General features: G+C 40.2%; 3 protein-coding genes across 4 annotated transcripts; all 3 read left to right on the top strand.

Annotated features, from left to right (window-relative positions):
• Window positions 1–7,593, top strand: LOC135343847 (aspartyl aminopeptidase-like). 2 transcript variants are annotated; one of them, XM_064540867.1, is made up of 15 exons: window positions 1–130; window positions 300–366; window positions 703–791; window positions 1,153–1,266; window positions 1,760–1,885; window positions 4,762–4,886; window positions 5,117–5,189; window positions 5,659–5,766; window positions 5,825–5,902; window positions 6,024–6,098; window positions 6,243–6,312; window positions 6,526–6,613; window positions 6,740–6,779; window positions 6,892–7,161; window positions 7,380–7,593. In XM_064540867.1, exons 1-15 carry the CDS (start codon window positions 89–91, stop codon window positions 7,428–7,430), a joined length of 1,416 nt encoding a protein of 471 aa, XP_064396937.1. In that variant the 5' UTR covers window positions 1–88; the 3' UTR covers window positions 7,431–7,593. The 2 variants fall into 2 exon arrangements, with proteins under 2 accessions (XP_064396937.1, XP_064396938.1); XM_064540868.1 differs by lacking the exon at window positions 7,380–7,593 and having other exon boundaries at window positions 6,243–6,350; window positions 6,892–7,106.
• LOC135343848 (uncharacterized) lies at window positions 1,996–4,755 on the top strand. Its single transcript, XM_064540869.1, has 2 exons — window positions 1,996–2,568; window positions 2,621–4,755. The coding sequence occupies exon 2, from the start codon at window positions 2,899–2,901 to the stop codon at window positions 3,583–3,585; it is 687 nt and encodes a 228-aa protein (XP_064396939.1). The 5' UTR covers window positions 1,996–2,568; window positions 2,621–2,898; the 3' UTR covers window positions 3,586–4,755.
• Window positions 7,594–8,630: 1,037 nt separating the features above from the next.
• On the top strand, window positions 8,631–13,783 carry LOC135343844 (uncharacterized). Its single transcript, XM_064540863.1, has 5 exons — window positions 8,631–8,769; window positions 8,980–9,125; window positions 9,424–9,550; window positions 9,746–12,733; window positions 13,034–13,783. Exons 1-5 carry the CDS (start codon window positions 8,757–8,759, stop codon window positions 13,579–13,581), a joined length of 3,822 nt encoding a protein of 1,273 aa, XP_064396933.1. The 5' UTR covers window positions 8,631–8,756; the 3' UTR covers window positions 13,582–13,783.
• The last annotated feature ends 451 nt before the right edge of the window (window positions 13,784–14,234 follow it).

The raw sequence follows: 14,234 nt of genomic DNA, 5'->3' as shown, positions 1-14,234 counted from the left end.
TGGCAATGTTGATCAAGGACCTTGACCTGTATAGCCCGCGGCTTTAAACCGGAAAGGCCAACTTCTACCAAGAGAAGTTGTCTACTGCATGCTTAAAATATCCTATTTGCAAAGGCTCAATATGTCTAAGGCAAGGAATTATGTCATGGAGAGCTTCATTATTAATTTGCAAATTGTTCTGCAGTATAATTTTTGCTTTATAGCTATGCAGATAGCTTGCATGCGGATAGGCTAGTAGGTACTAGACTATATCATCTGATCTAGTTTCTGCATTATTTGTTAATTTTTTGTCCCTGCAGAAGGTGATTCAAGAAGCTGCTCGTGAATTTGTCTGCTTTGTGAACAAGGGACCCTCTCCGTACCATGGTAGCCTTAAATAGACTTGCTTAGACTAGTTGCGTACCTCATGGAATCATAGATAATGAACTATTGAATGGCCTTGGGGCGCTTTCAGTGTTTGTCTTAGTTATTAATACTATGGCGCATAGCTTGTCTAGTTTGCTTTGTGAATGTAAAAATAGTAACAGAGTAACTCAGTCAATGAAACTGCTTCAAACAGTCTTGATTCTTGTCAAGCCTTCAGTTACGTACAGTCTATATCATTCATTCAAGGTTGGCACTTTAAAAATCCATTAACTCAGAGCAAACTAAAGCACAAGTTTGGATGACTGCCCTTGTCACCTTTCTCCCCTCTCCATGCAGTTGTTGACGAGTGTAAGAGTCGGCTACTGTCTGCCGGGTTCACTGAGCTCAGGGAGAGAGACAGTTGGAGTATTGATCCCTTGGGAAAGGTACAATCTGGAGATCATAATTCTACATGTATCAATTTCAGTTTAATGGTTTAATTATTACATAATTTATGTCGTTTGGTCATCCGTTAAATAATTCGTTGGTAAAGATCAATTTTGTGGAAAGCTTGAATTATACAATCTGTAATTGACCATTTTGATTCACCGGGTATAGTTTCAGGAGTAGATAAGTATCATCTACGTGATTTGTGTTTTTTTGGCTTGATTACAAATTAAGGAAGTTGTTGTTCACACATTCAATTCCATAATTGGCATCAATTTAGTTACGTGTGTAGATTTTCACTTTGTGTTTGCTTTTATGTGAAATCGATGTGTTTAGTTGTGATGCTTTTTATAAATGCAGTATTTTGTGATCAACAACTTCTCCACGATTATTGCTTTTGCTGTGGGGGGCAAGTTCAAGCCTGGCAACGGGTTCTCCATTGTTGGGGCTCACACAGACAGCCCTTGCCTCAAGGTACACTCTACATGTGGTAAATCAGTTAGCATTGTGCTGTTCGGTGTTGCTAGCAATGTGCAAACAATGTTTGCATTCCACTTTCAAATTGACGTCACTATAGTGAAGCCTACATGTATTCCTAATATGGTCATAAGTGTATCATCCCCTATAATTAATACAGCCATATTAATAAACCCCTATGATTATGTTTCCCAGAGGCGGTCCGACACGGGTACCTCGATTAGGCAAAAATTTAGGTAATTAGTCACATGCAACAATGACTTTTACTGAACGTAACCAAGCCTAATCGAGGTACTCGTGACATACCTCCTCTGTAAGACTGCATGTCTCCACAGCTTAGCAGGCCACCATTTTTTTATTACGGCCACTGTTGATCTGCCCTGCAAATGCTTATATAAACAGTCTTGTCTGACTATAGCATTCATTGTTACTATATTTAGTATCATTTGTCACATTATTAATTTTTGTCCACGCGTCCTCTCCAATGCAGGTGAAGCCTCGTAGCTGTCGTACCAAGTACGGGTACGTGGGTGTGGGGGTGCAGTGCTACGGAGGGGGGATATGGCACACCTGGTTCGACAGAGACCTCAAACTCGCCGGAAGGGCCATGGTCAAGGTTGGTACATGTAAATCTCCTTTTGGTGTGACATTTTATCTGTCGCTATCTTTAAATGACATTGCTTGAACAACCTGAACTGCATGCTTATATTTTGCATGCCTATAACTTGAAGTGTCCAATTTCTCAACCAAAAGTGCATCTCTTGCATTTGGTGTATTCGTCTGTAACATTAATTGCTGCGCTCAGCTGTTATTGACAGTCAATTGTTGTGGATTTGTGTGAGGACACCTGTTCGCCAAGACAGGTGTTGTCTTTGCCCATAATCCTGGAGGCACATGTTGAGGTGTAAATATAACAATACACAGCAATTAATACATACATTTGAAGAGGTTTACTATAACCCCAAGAAGATCTAGAATCACGATCCCAAGTTTACTTGTGGTAGGTGGGGTAGACATCCTGATACTCCCTCCCTGGCATGTGGAGATTCTATAAATTCTGATTCTAGGAGAATGTATAGCAATAAATCTGCTTTGTATAGTACAGAATGCAGTTTTACTACGTGCTAGTGTGTGTGTTGATGCTACTCAGTCCTAGTCGTCAAGCCCCAGTCGTCTCACGGCCCAGCGACTACAGTGTTAGTGTGGTGTTTGACAATCAGTGTGCTTCCAGGAATGACGTCGAGGAAATTGCAAGAGCACAGAATTACGATTTAGCACGAACTGTACTACGAACTCATGGTAAGTCTATGTAATAATTAGCAAATTAATTAATTATTTTGTTTATGTATAGTGCAATTCCACCGTGAGCAGCTTGGAAAAGTGAGATAGATGACTCTCTCTTGGAAGGAAATGAAACTGAATATTCTACTAATGAAAAGATCCTCGAAAATATTTTTGAATCTCTTAGCAATTTGACAAAAAAAGTACAATGTCTCAAACAACAGAATTCCATGGGGTCTTCCAATACTCCAGCTTCATCCTGTCAAGATCTTTACGCGGCCTCAAAACTATCAGATTATTATTGGATACAGGGTGGCCCTGGTAACCCAGCAGCAAGGTTACTGTGACATGGATCGAACCTGTTGTGGTAGCAGAGGAGGATGGATGAAAGTGGCTGACATTGACATGACTAAATCGAATCACCAATGCCCAGTCGGATTTAAATTGATAACTAGGACAACAACACCGTACCGTGCATGTGGTAGGCCGGACCGTCTTAGTGGTTGTACCTCCACCACTTTCGCTACTAATGGAGCTAGATATTCTCGTGTATGTGGTAGAATACTGGGATATCAAATTGGCTCTCCAGATGCTTTCAGTCGACAGTCCAGAGGTATTGATAGTTATTACATTGATGGTATTAGTCTGACACATGGACAGTCTCCACGAAAACACATCTGGTCGTTTGCTGGTGCGGTGAATGAAGGTTCGTATTTTTCTACTAGCATTTGTCCTTGTTCGAACAATGGATATCGTGGTACCGTGCCTTCTTTTGTTGGTAATGACTACTTCTGCGACTCTGCTATTAGAGGAGAGGGCTCTTTCTCACCTGGTCTGTTTTATCCGAGTGATCCACTCTGGGACGGTCAGGGATGTGGGGCTACCAGTACTTGCTGTGCGTTCAACAACCCACCGTGGTTCTGCAAGCAACTCTCTCAACCGACTACAGATAATATAGAGTTAAGGATTTGTGGTGGCTCGTCAAATTCTGCAGATGATTCGCCATTTGAAGTTGTTGAACTTTTTGTTAACTAACTGTCCAAATGTGTAGCTCAATTAATGCATGCATGTATATAATTATTCGTGTGCAATTGGGGTGATTTTTGCGCACAATGGTATGGTGATCATTGTGTGAGGTATATAATAGACTCTCGCTAATCCGGCTCTCTGAAGTATGGTCACCTCGATATATACCGGTTGTTTCGTTTGGCACGGATTGCTATATAGCTTGATCTTTACTGCACACTTGAAAACTCGCTGATTTCGTATATATATATATACTGGTCAGTTCTGCCACAAACTAGATTTTTTATTACGACTGGATATGACGTTTTGGGTGTGCGTCGGATTACACTTAAATAAAGAGCATAAAATTAATGACTCGTTATCTTAGAGACAGAACCGCAAAATTAGTCATTAGATTTGAGGTAGGATTGCTTTTTAGCTGCGGCTATTTTCTGATACAGCCACCTCGAACTTTGCAAGGGTTGATCAATTTGCAATCGCAAAACCTAAACTATTACTAGTAAATACACACGACCCTTGCCAGAACGCAATAGTTAGATCGCAAAAGGTCAAATGTTCTGCTGATTTGGCTCATTCGCAAAAGGTTTTTTACCCGCTACTTCCTTGTAAGAACGCTTTTGATTCTAGGAAAAGTTTTATAGCTGAGTAAAGTAGATTGAAGCCTCTTTATGATACGCCATTTGAAGTTCAGTGTGGAACTATTACTAGATTAATGTATCCTATAGTTTAAGGTACGTGTAGTTAACTATTCTAGAGAGCATTTTCTTAGTGTCTAATAGTTTGCCTCAAAACTACTAACAGTGCTGCATGCATGCATGGTTGTGTTTTTGGAATACCTTAAGGTAACATAAATTATTTTCGCGAGTATTAATTTCTGCGAATGAGAGTAAGATCCCAAAAATGTGTACCTAGCTGTATGCAGATAATTGGAAAATACAATGAATCTCAAGTTGCGCATGATTAGAAACGCTATGAATAACATTAATTTCACAACCTTGAGCAGAATTTAATACCAGCTAAATGATACCTAAATGAGCTAAACATAACAGTGAATTTGCTTAATGTACCTGTGAAAATATGTCACCTTAACGGGTTAGTTAATCGTATGTCATTGTGTGTGTACTAAATTCACTAAGAAGCTGTAGTAGTCTACTGTTATAAAGCTTGTCCCCTACCCCTATACAGAAAGATGGTGGTCTGGTTCATCGCCTGGTCCACATTGACGAGCCCATTCTGCGAGTGCCCAACATCTGCATCCACCTTCAGAGGGACCACAATGACAAGTTTGGACCTAACAAGGAAACCCACATGTGAGTGTTGAACTGTTTACGAGACTATTACGGCATACATGTACATAGTTTTAGGATATATATATCCCATAATTGTTTGCAACAATGCATGCATAAATTATAATACAATTAAGGGGACCCATACCTAAAAGGCATGATTCTGTGGTAGTCAAGTAATACCATGCACGATTTTAGCATGCACTGCTATTCATCCCGGTATTGATATGTTGTATCTGTTCATGCTCATGCAGTATCCCAGTGCTGGCCACCACTGCACAGGAGAAGTTGGAGGGCATTCCCAGTGGGGCTGCAAAGGGAGCACTGGTAGGTAGCACTTACCGTACCCACTGTTAAACTGACAATGTGTACGTACATGTGCTCATTACGGTCGCTAATTAATCAATGCTATCAGTTTCTGTGTGTAACATTTTTTTGATCAGAGTTTTTTGAAGAGACACCCTATACCCCTAAACAATTATCAAAACTCCATACATGCTGATAATAATAATTATAGCTACTTGAATGAGAAAAGATAAGTGTGTCACACCTCCTCTGGCTATCTTAGGGGTGTATTGGGTTTGTACCCAGGGGCAGTTGTATGCATTCCCAAGACACAGCCTAGGCCTTATAGGGGAGTACTTCATTGAGGGTTCAAACCTAATAAACCCCTAAGATAGCCAAGTACAGATGATTGCAGGGTCTGTCCATAGACCCTAGTGTGTACGGATCAATAGAAATCGATAAAAATTAATATTTATCATACATGTGCTGGTACACCATTTCTTTTTCCCAGTGCTCTCATCACCCTCCGATGCTCCAGTGGTTGCTAAGCAACCAGCTGAACTGTAAGCCAGACGATATCCTGGACTTTGAACTCTTCCTTGCTGACCACCAGCCTGCTGTAAGTATCACATCCTTCGTGTGTGTTACTAAGTCATGGTTTCCTCTCATGCACACAGACTCTCGGTGGAGCTTTGAAGGAGTTCATCTTTGCCCCTCGTATTGACAACCTCATGAACTGCTACACTGGCCTACAGGTACATGTATATTCATTCATAGCAGGCTTCTTGATAGAGTCGATCTATTGTTTGGGTCACTATTAACAAATTCCGCACAGGCTTTGTATTCTGGTTCCGTATGATAGTATTATATCTATAGGGTTTGGTTCAATCCATGGACTCTCTGCCTGACGACAAGAACGTCAGGATGCTCTGTCTCTATGACAACGAGGAGGTAATTATCAGCCAGTGTATTGCGTAACAAGATGTACATACGTACGTAAAACTGATCATTAATGAGTCGAGGGCTGTGTACACTGGTAGTGTTTGTACGTTGATCAGTATCTTGACTTAATTTTATTCTCGTCTTGTGTTACAGGTTGGTTCGACGAGCACACAGGGAGCTCAGTCCTCCATCACTGAGTGGATACTCAGGAGAATCAGTGCAGGTACTGTACATGATTTGATTATAGGAGAATCAGTGCAGGTACTGTACATGATTTGATTATAGAGTATCAGAAGTATATTAGATGCACGCTTGTGTATACAAATCAACTTTTGTACAAGTGTACATTGAAGTCTGTGAAACTATTGGCTCGTATAATTGTCAGCTATAATAATACTATAACTATGGTCTAACTTCTCTCCTCATATCTTGTTAGGGGGTTCCCCTGTGGCTTTCGAGGAGGCCATACCAAAGTCCCTGGTGGTCAGTGCTGACCAGGCACACGCCATACACCCCAACTACCCGTAAGCGAGTATCGTATAAGAAATATCCTTTTTATTATTAAGAAAAGTATTAACACTCATAATGTTTATCAGATTAGTGATGAAAGTGGTGTTTGTTTATCATGTGGTATTGTGTTTTGTTTACAGGGAAAAGCACGAGGTCAATCATCAACCAATGCTTCACGAGGTCAGTATATGTACACCATGTATACAACGTACACTGATAGAATTATGTGTATAACACTAGTCAGTAGAGTGTTTTAGTAGCATTGAGTTACCCACCCATATGACACACACAGGGTGTTGTGCTCAAGTTCAACGCCAACCAACGCTATGCCACCACGGCCATCACAGCCTCCATCCTACGTGAGGTAGCCTCCAGGTGTGGAGTGCCCCTTCAAGATGTGGCTGTTCGTAACGACAGTGCTTGTGGCTCCACCATTGGTCCAATCATTTCCGCTGAGCTTGGAGTGAGGACAGTGGATATTGGGACCCCTCAGCTGAGCATGCACTCTATCAGGGAGATGTCCTGTACTAGCGGTGTGCACCAGGCGACTATGCTCTATAAGGTGGTGATGATTTATAGTGTCATGAGTGTGCATTGCACTCAATTGAGGCGATACAATTCTGCTTGTAGCTAGGTGATTCTTTTATCCTGTAGTGATTGAGTTTTAATTCTATATACCCTCATTTTTAAAAAGCAGCTAAATCATGTTGTACAGTTGTACGAGTCATTCAATCATTGGCTATTTTGTTGGATTTTATGGAATGCTATTTCCCTGTGTAGGAGTTCTACAAGAGCTTCCCTGAGATTGATGACTCCCTTACAGCAGCTTGAAAACATTTAATATTGCTTTTAGCCTATAATTGAACTATAAACTTTATTGTTATAATGTTACGGCACATTGTTCAGTTGCTCTGATTAGCTATTATAGTCGTTTAAAACTATTTGCTGCCTTTTGTATAAAAATGAATAATAAAAATAATACAGATTATGTTAATTGTTGTAGCAAGTATTCAGCTTGTATGTTTTGTCTATGCAACTGTGCATCGTTAATTTTCAGTTGCACTATCAATATAAAAGCTTTTTAGTGAATAGACCCTGTTTTAATTTGAGGGAATGTGACAGTTCCGTAAGGTGTTCTGTGATTTCCTGTCAGTGTTTCAGCTTGAATGTAAACACACGGTGAGAGAATATGAAACTTGCAGTAAACAGTAAAAACATCACAAGACATGTGTTGTGGTAATCTACGTGCGGCTAGGGCTAAATACATTGCACTGTTGGAACAGCTTGCAATTGATCGTAAATCTATGTGACTATAGCTGCTATATATAGCTATTTATATGGCTATAGCTAGTCATATCGATTTTACGAGGTATACCTCATTCAAGGGAATTAGTGGGTGTGCATGCGTTGTACATATTATGCATGTCATACTTGTAAATGTAATTTTGGGGACCAGATTACAGTTCATCATAATTTATAGGGCAATCGAGTTAATCTTATGATTACGAATAATTTATGGGCTGCATGAATCTTACATTTTAGAGCCAGCATGCAACACGGTGTCCTGCCATAATCCAAAAGTAAATGTACACGCAAAGCCCAAAGGATTTAAATGTAGTAACTCTATCCCATAATAATAATCTAGTAACTCTATTACATAATTCTCTCAGCTTCAGTGTGGGATGACATGCATGCACTGTACCCCAATCCATGGATTATTGCCAAAAAAACTATGCATCCTATATAAAATATTATAACTGTAACTATAGATCTAATACTCAAAGCCATTATTGGAGGTTGTCAACGTATACATGCATGTACTTATGCAGTATCTCATAATTATAGCGCTGACAGCAAAAAAAACTGTTAGGTATCCTACTGTCAGGAATCAATCTTTCTATTCCTGCACTTCTCTAATTACAGCTATGGAAAGCATGTCCCCTTACACTACAGTGTGCTGTATGTTTCTTATGACATTGTCTTCCTCTCATGACATGATGAGTTTAACTGTTCTGCGTGGTATATATAAGGACGGCTTGGTCAACTATGAAATATGTTGTGCTGACAGTTTCTTTGCTGTCAGCGCTATATATGAGCTATTGCTAATAAACCAGTCCTTCTTATACACTTCTGAATCGGGAGTGTCCGAAGTAAAAGATGGCCCATGCAGGTAATTTAAAAAGCATTAATTTTGTGTAGATCTATACCCGCCCTGTACAGTATAATAGCAATGCAATGTCAAATATAATATACCATTGTGTGCATGCATGATTGTGCAATCCGGCCCTCCATGTGCAATAATAATTTTTTAACTTGTTAGGTATAATTATATATCTTTGTGACTATGTAACAACAACCTGCAACCTGCTCACCTATACAGGTCAGTTGTCCTTGTGTCTCTCACTGCTCCTGTGCTGTGCTCTTTTGTGCAGTGTCAGCGGTCATGATCAGAGCGCTTTCACGAAAACTGATTTGCAGCTGCAGGCTGCAGCACCTTCCACTGATGCATTCGCTAAAGGAATAAAGGTATTTACAAGACACTCCGTCTCTTGCACATTATTGTAAGAATAATGTAATGCCTTATGCAACATGAACATCTTCCCGCATGTATGTATAGATAGATGGGCTAGCTTTGGTGCATGTTATCTAAATTAACATTATGGTATTTTCACTAATGGATTTTGTAGCCTTACTTTTGGATCAACCGAAATAGACTTCTTTGATAGCTATATCTTCTTGAATTTTCCTTTCGCGAAGAATAATGATAACCTCAATTTTATGGTGCTTCCAACATAATTATCTATAAGCTTTATCATCAATACAGACTGTGATGGATTCAATGGTGAAGGACTTTAAGGAGAAAGCTCCGAAAGCTGTGCAGAAAGCTCTTTGTGATCACCTCAAAAGCAATATACAAAACCTTGTGTCTCAAAATAAACTGCGAGCAACAGGTAAGGGAGTCTTTTTACACTGTAGATAACAGGATATGAATGTTTTACTGTCATACAGATTCCTCTCCTGCATTTGGCTGCAATTATAAGTATTATTATAAAAGCAGAAATAATTATTTCCTGTCAATGTGAGCTTGATATAGTTAAATTACCCATAGATGCTACAATATAGCTATACCTACTCCTCATTTCCAGGTGACGGTGTGTATCGTAAGGTCAGACGTGGAACTGTGTCAGTGGCAGACATCCTTCGCACTACCAATAATCAACTATTGAAGAAAATACCAGTCCTTGAAGTCACTGTGAAATGCACCCCATTATACATTGCGGTGAAGAGTCAACCCTTTGGTGGCAGTTTTACCATCATCCCTAACCTATTGCAAGTTAGTCAGCTCTCCGTGACAATGGTACTGCCACAAACACTCAAACCATCGATAGTGTTCAGTGGAACTGTGACAATAGCTGGACAATCCATAAACGTGCAAATCACGTACACATTCAGTAAAGATGGGGAATTTGAAGTCTTAGCAGACACTCGCTTGCCGTCTCTCAAATTGAAAGAAGTAGTACAGCGATTGACAAGTCTCTCCATTCCACTACCTAGTAGTGTTGGATTCTTAGACAAGGCTGTCCTTAAAATGAAGGGCACATTCACTAAAAACCTTGACGGAGACATGATTATCGAGGTTCAACTCAAATCTGGCAATCGAATCTTTGCAGTTTTACAGAGGGAGAATGGTAAAACGAAGACAGCCATTGCTGCCGACATAGCAAAAATTCGACTAAGCCATTTCATTCGCAGTGTGACTAAACAAGACATATCTTCTGTTCCATTTTTAGGCACTCTCATGCTACCTGAACTTGGTGTGACTGTGTCGAAACAAACCATCGTCTCTGAACTTGCAAGTGAGAAATTTAAAAACACTCGTCTACTGAAATACTTTGCGGAAAACATTCCTTCTGGCGTTACTGCATTCATTAGAATCGAGTCTATGAAAGTCATAATGAAAGTGACCTATGACAGTGAGCAAATGAGTCTCAAAGTAAAAGAAGGAGTTTTGAGTGTCCGAACTTTTCTGAAACAAATCCGAGTAAATGTTGGACGAATCCCATTGCCTGCAGGCTTTGCCCATATTTGGGACATACAAGTTGCTGAGATAGGCTACAATTTTAAAGACCGTGTCATTTTTATGACCTTTGAGCTGAAAAAGACGCTGAAATATTTTGGTGGACTTATCCAAGTAATGAACCCTACTGTGCGCTTGGAAATCAAACAACCGAAGAGTGAAGTCACCATGGAAGCAAATGGATTCGTGATAATTGCTGGTACCAAGTTCTCTGTGCTGATCACAAAGGGAGATGATGGAAAGTACTACTTGGATGCTTCTGCAAAAAAGATATCTTTTGGACCTCTACTAACTAGTTTCCGAACTAGTATTCTGCCTCCCCAGCTTAAGTCTCTTACAGGTTCGTTGCCATTCCTTAATTTTGGAGTGAAGGATTTCAGGATTGTGCTGCCTTTCGACAAACAACATCCTCGAGTATATTTATCTGGAAAGCCAGTGATAGCTGGTTACAGTCCTTTGAAAATATCTGCCGTGATAATTCGACTACAACCGAACAATGTTGTTACAGTATTGGAGATTGATCTCGGCCGGCCTAATTTGGCTCGTCTTCTGGGCCAGTTAGCACCACGAGCAGCTGGAACTCTCAGGCACATTGCCATTCTCAATCAAAACATTCGCACACGAATCATCATATCCCCGAAAAAAGTTATAGGTGTGAAGTTATCCAACGAAATCGCACGAGTCTTTAACGTGCACCAAGGCATAACAGTTCGAGCTGAGTTTAAAATCCCCTCAAACTGCGGAAAGGACATCTTATGTAAGGTGGCCCAACTTCTCCTTCCCAAAAATACTAAACTGAACATTGAAGCTAGCATTGTGAGCACCACACATTTCAGACTGCTAGCAGGCATCTCTGGAAACATTAAGATCCCTGGTGGCCTAACTCTAAAGCAAGCTGGATTGGAGATTAAAGTTGCTGGGGGGGTGACAAATATTGGTATTGTTGGAAAGATTGCTCTCCGTAATCCGAGGTTGGATCTAACTGCTAGGATATCTCAATCCGTGTCTGGAGTTACCTTGGAGATGATTGCCGCTGGCTGTTGGAATAATGCTTTCGGACTACCAATTCTTGATATTTGTAACATCCATGCCGCTGTTGGATTTGGACCTGGTACTGCGATTACTGAGATTGCTTTCGGTGCTAAGATAAACTTTGGCCATAAGAGATGCCGCCCTCTCACAGCCATTGGATATGTCGGCATAAACTCTGTCAATCCCAACCAGAACTACTATTACGTGAAATATCCAAAAAGAATGTCACTTTCTGTTCTCCTTCGAGCAATGTGTATCAATACCAGAATAATACCGGCACCAATTGCGAACTCAGGACTGATGCCTGGGTTCTTGTACTCATTTAGTGCCACTGGTAAATCCATCCCTGAAATACGACTACACATACCCGCAGGTCTTCAACTAAACGGAAGAATAAATATTCTCGGTTACGTAGTGTCAGCTAACATCAGAGTCACTCCTTCTCGAGGAATTTATGTTGCCATTTCAATGCCTCCTTTGAATGTCGCCAGAGGTCTTCTCAAGATATACAGATCTCCCTCCGATAGGTCACATGGACCTTTCTTGAAAGCTGACCTAAGGCCGCCAACCATTAAAGTTCAAGCTTGTGGTTACATATCAGTGTTGGGCATATCAGTCAGCTCTTGCCTGAAGATAACAAGAAATCAATTGATGTTCACTATTCATGGCCGAATTCTCCACATTATGAGAGCTTCGCTGACTATATATACACAGAGTGGAGGTTCGCTTATAACGAGAAACTTCCAAGCTAAGGGTACGATTAATCTTGGAGAGTTTCACAAGCTTGTGAATCCTGTTAGAAATGCAGTCAGCCGTATTGCAAATGTGGCTGGTAATGCGATACGTAAAGCAACAAATTTCATAAGTAATCGCCTGAATGTGTTTAAAGGAGCCAATTTGGCGCTGCACAGAGCTAGAAAGGTGTTAGGTAGACTGCAAGGTCGCTTCAACGGTGCTGCAAATCGAGTGAACTCACTTAGGCATCGTGTCAACAGTATCTGTCATATTCGACGTTGTGGATCCAGTAAGTTTATCTTATGTTTGATAAATTATTATGTTAGAGAAGTGATATAAAGTGTTAGTACGTGGCTCTGTATTTATGGTCTGCCTTAGTCAACCTTGCACAGAATAAAGTGTGGTCATGAATTCAAATTTGGCAGACAAACAGTTATTTTGTGGCCCTAATGACAATATCAGTATCATAAATTACACTATATATATCTTCGCTGAATTGATGCATACTCTCAATACATTCGTTATTAAATACATGCCATCTACTGCATACTTCTATTAAACCGAACCCCACGCACGCTTTCCATTGCAGAGTGTATCATACCACGCTGTGGTTGCCGTCGACGAGGATGGAGGATCAGGTGTGGCTGCTCCGGTTGTCGTTATAGCATCACCGACCCAATCTGCTATGGCCGAAACAAAGTTTGCCAAGGATTGAAGGCAGTGGCAACTGGAGCGCTGAATGTAGCATCTCGTTTTCTCAATGGAGTTAGCCGTGCCCTTGGGGGAGCCAGGAGGATTTTCCATCATGCTATGAATTTGGTTAATACCGCCAGAAGGGCATGGAACTATGCACGCAGGCAACTCGACAACGTCAAAAAGAGACTCCAAAACGGTGTTCGAATGCTCATCCAGATTAAACTGCGTGGTTTGAGTAATGTTTTTGCTATTGAGCACATTAGCATTGAAGCACCTCTGACGAATGCTGCTCTTGGTAAATATCATGCCTCCATTCGAGTGAAGATTCTAGGAAGGCATCGGAACTTCAGTTTTGGTATCAATCTCAGAAAAATTGTGCAGTCGATCATCCGTCCTCTCGCTGCAAAACTCGGAGTTGGAGGCCTGATTGGTCGAAAGTAAAGACTCTCAAGAAGTTGAAAGATAACTGTTTACTGTAACTGTATAGTTACTATAGACTTACTTAGTTCCTAGATGTAATGTATCCATGACTGATTAGGACCCTAGGTCATCCATCTTATAGCTGATACAATTTTATTGTTGTATCTAAATAACTCATTATTCATTTTAACAGTGCACACTTGATCATACTGATATACTATGATTATGGTTGTGTTCATTTCCCTGTTAGAGGCCTTTTCTAATTAGTGTATATATAGGCGCTCTTAAATTCAAACGTAAAAACACTATAGTTTTGTTTTGTCGCCAGTAGAGAATTTTTTAACTCTATATATACTTGACTACTTAATAGTAGCAGTGCATAACGTGACAGCAATTAAATTAAAGAGTGTTCAACATGTAGTCTATATAATTATATAGGTTGGTGCCGTCTCACCATGCATGACTGTTCTCATAATTTATATGCAACCTAGCTGTGTTGCATGTCACGTTGATACCATAATAAAAAATAATTATAGTCCCTATAGTTTTTATAGCAATAATTAATCCATGGTACGTAGATCCGTAAACTTACACATCACAAGAACTATAACCTTGTATAAAGTGACAATGTGTTTGCTTTGCTCCTATACAGGTCAATTAAGTAATAGTTGTAC

This window comes from Halichondria panicea, chromosome 11, assembly GCF_963675165.1.
Source record: "Halichondria panicea chromosome 11, odHalPani1.1, whole genome shotgun sequence".
NCBI classification, from domain to species: Eukaryota; Metazoa; Porifera; class Demospongiae; order Suberitida; family Halichondriidae; genus Halichondria; species Halichondria panicea.
This window is presented reverse-complemented; position numbering and strand designations above follow the sequence as displayed.

Coding starts and splice junctions, on each gene's coding strand:
- LOC135343847 (XM_064540867.1), top strand. CDS start 89: ATGCTTAAAATATCCTATTTGCAAAGGCTCAATATGTCTAAG. Junction 6,099..6,242: donor GTCTCTATGACAACGAGGAG/GTAATTATCAGC, acceptor CTTGTGTTACAG/GTTGGTTCGACGAGCACACA. Junction 6,313..6,525: donor ACTCAGGAGAATCAGTGCAG/GTACTGTACATG, acceptor ATATCTTGTTAG/GGGGTTCCCCTGTGGCTTTC.
- LOC135343844 (XM_064540863.1), top strand. Junction 9,551..9,745: donor AAATAAACTGCGAGCAACAG/GTAAGGGAGTCT, acceptor CCTCATTTCCAG/GTGACGGTGTGTATCGTAAG. Junction 12,734..13,033: donor TATTCGACGTTGTGGATCCA/GTAAGTTTATCT, acceptor TTTCCATTGCAG/AGTGTATCATACCACGCTGT.
- LOC135343848 (XM_064540869.1), top strand. CDS start 2,899: ATGGATCGAACCTGTTGTGGTAGCAGAGGAGGATGGATGAAAGTGGCT.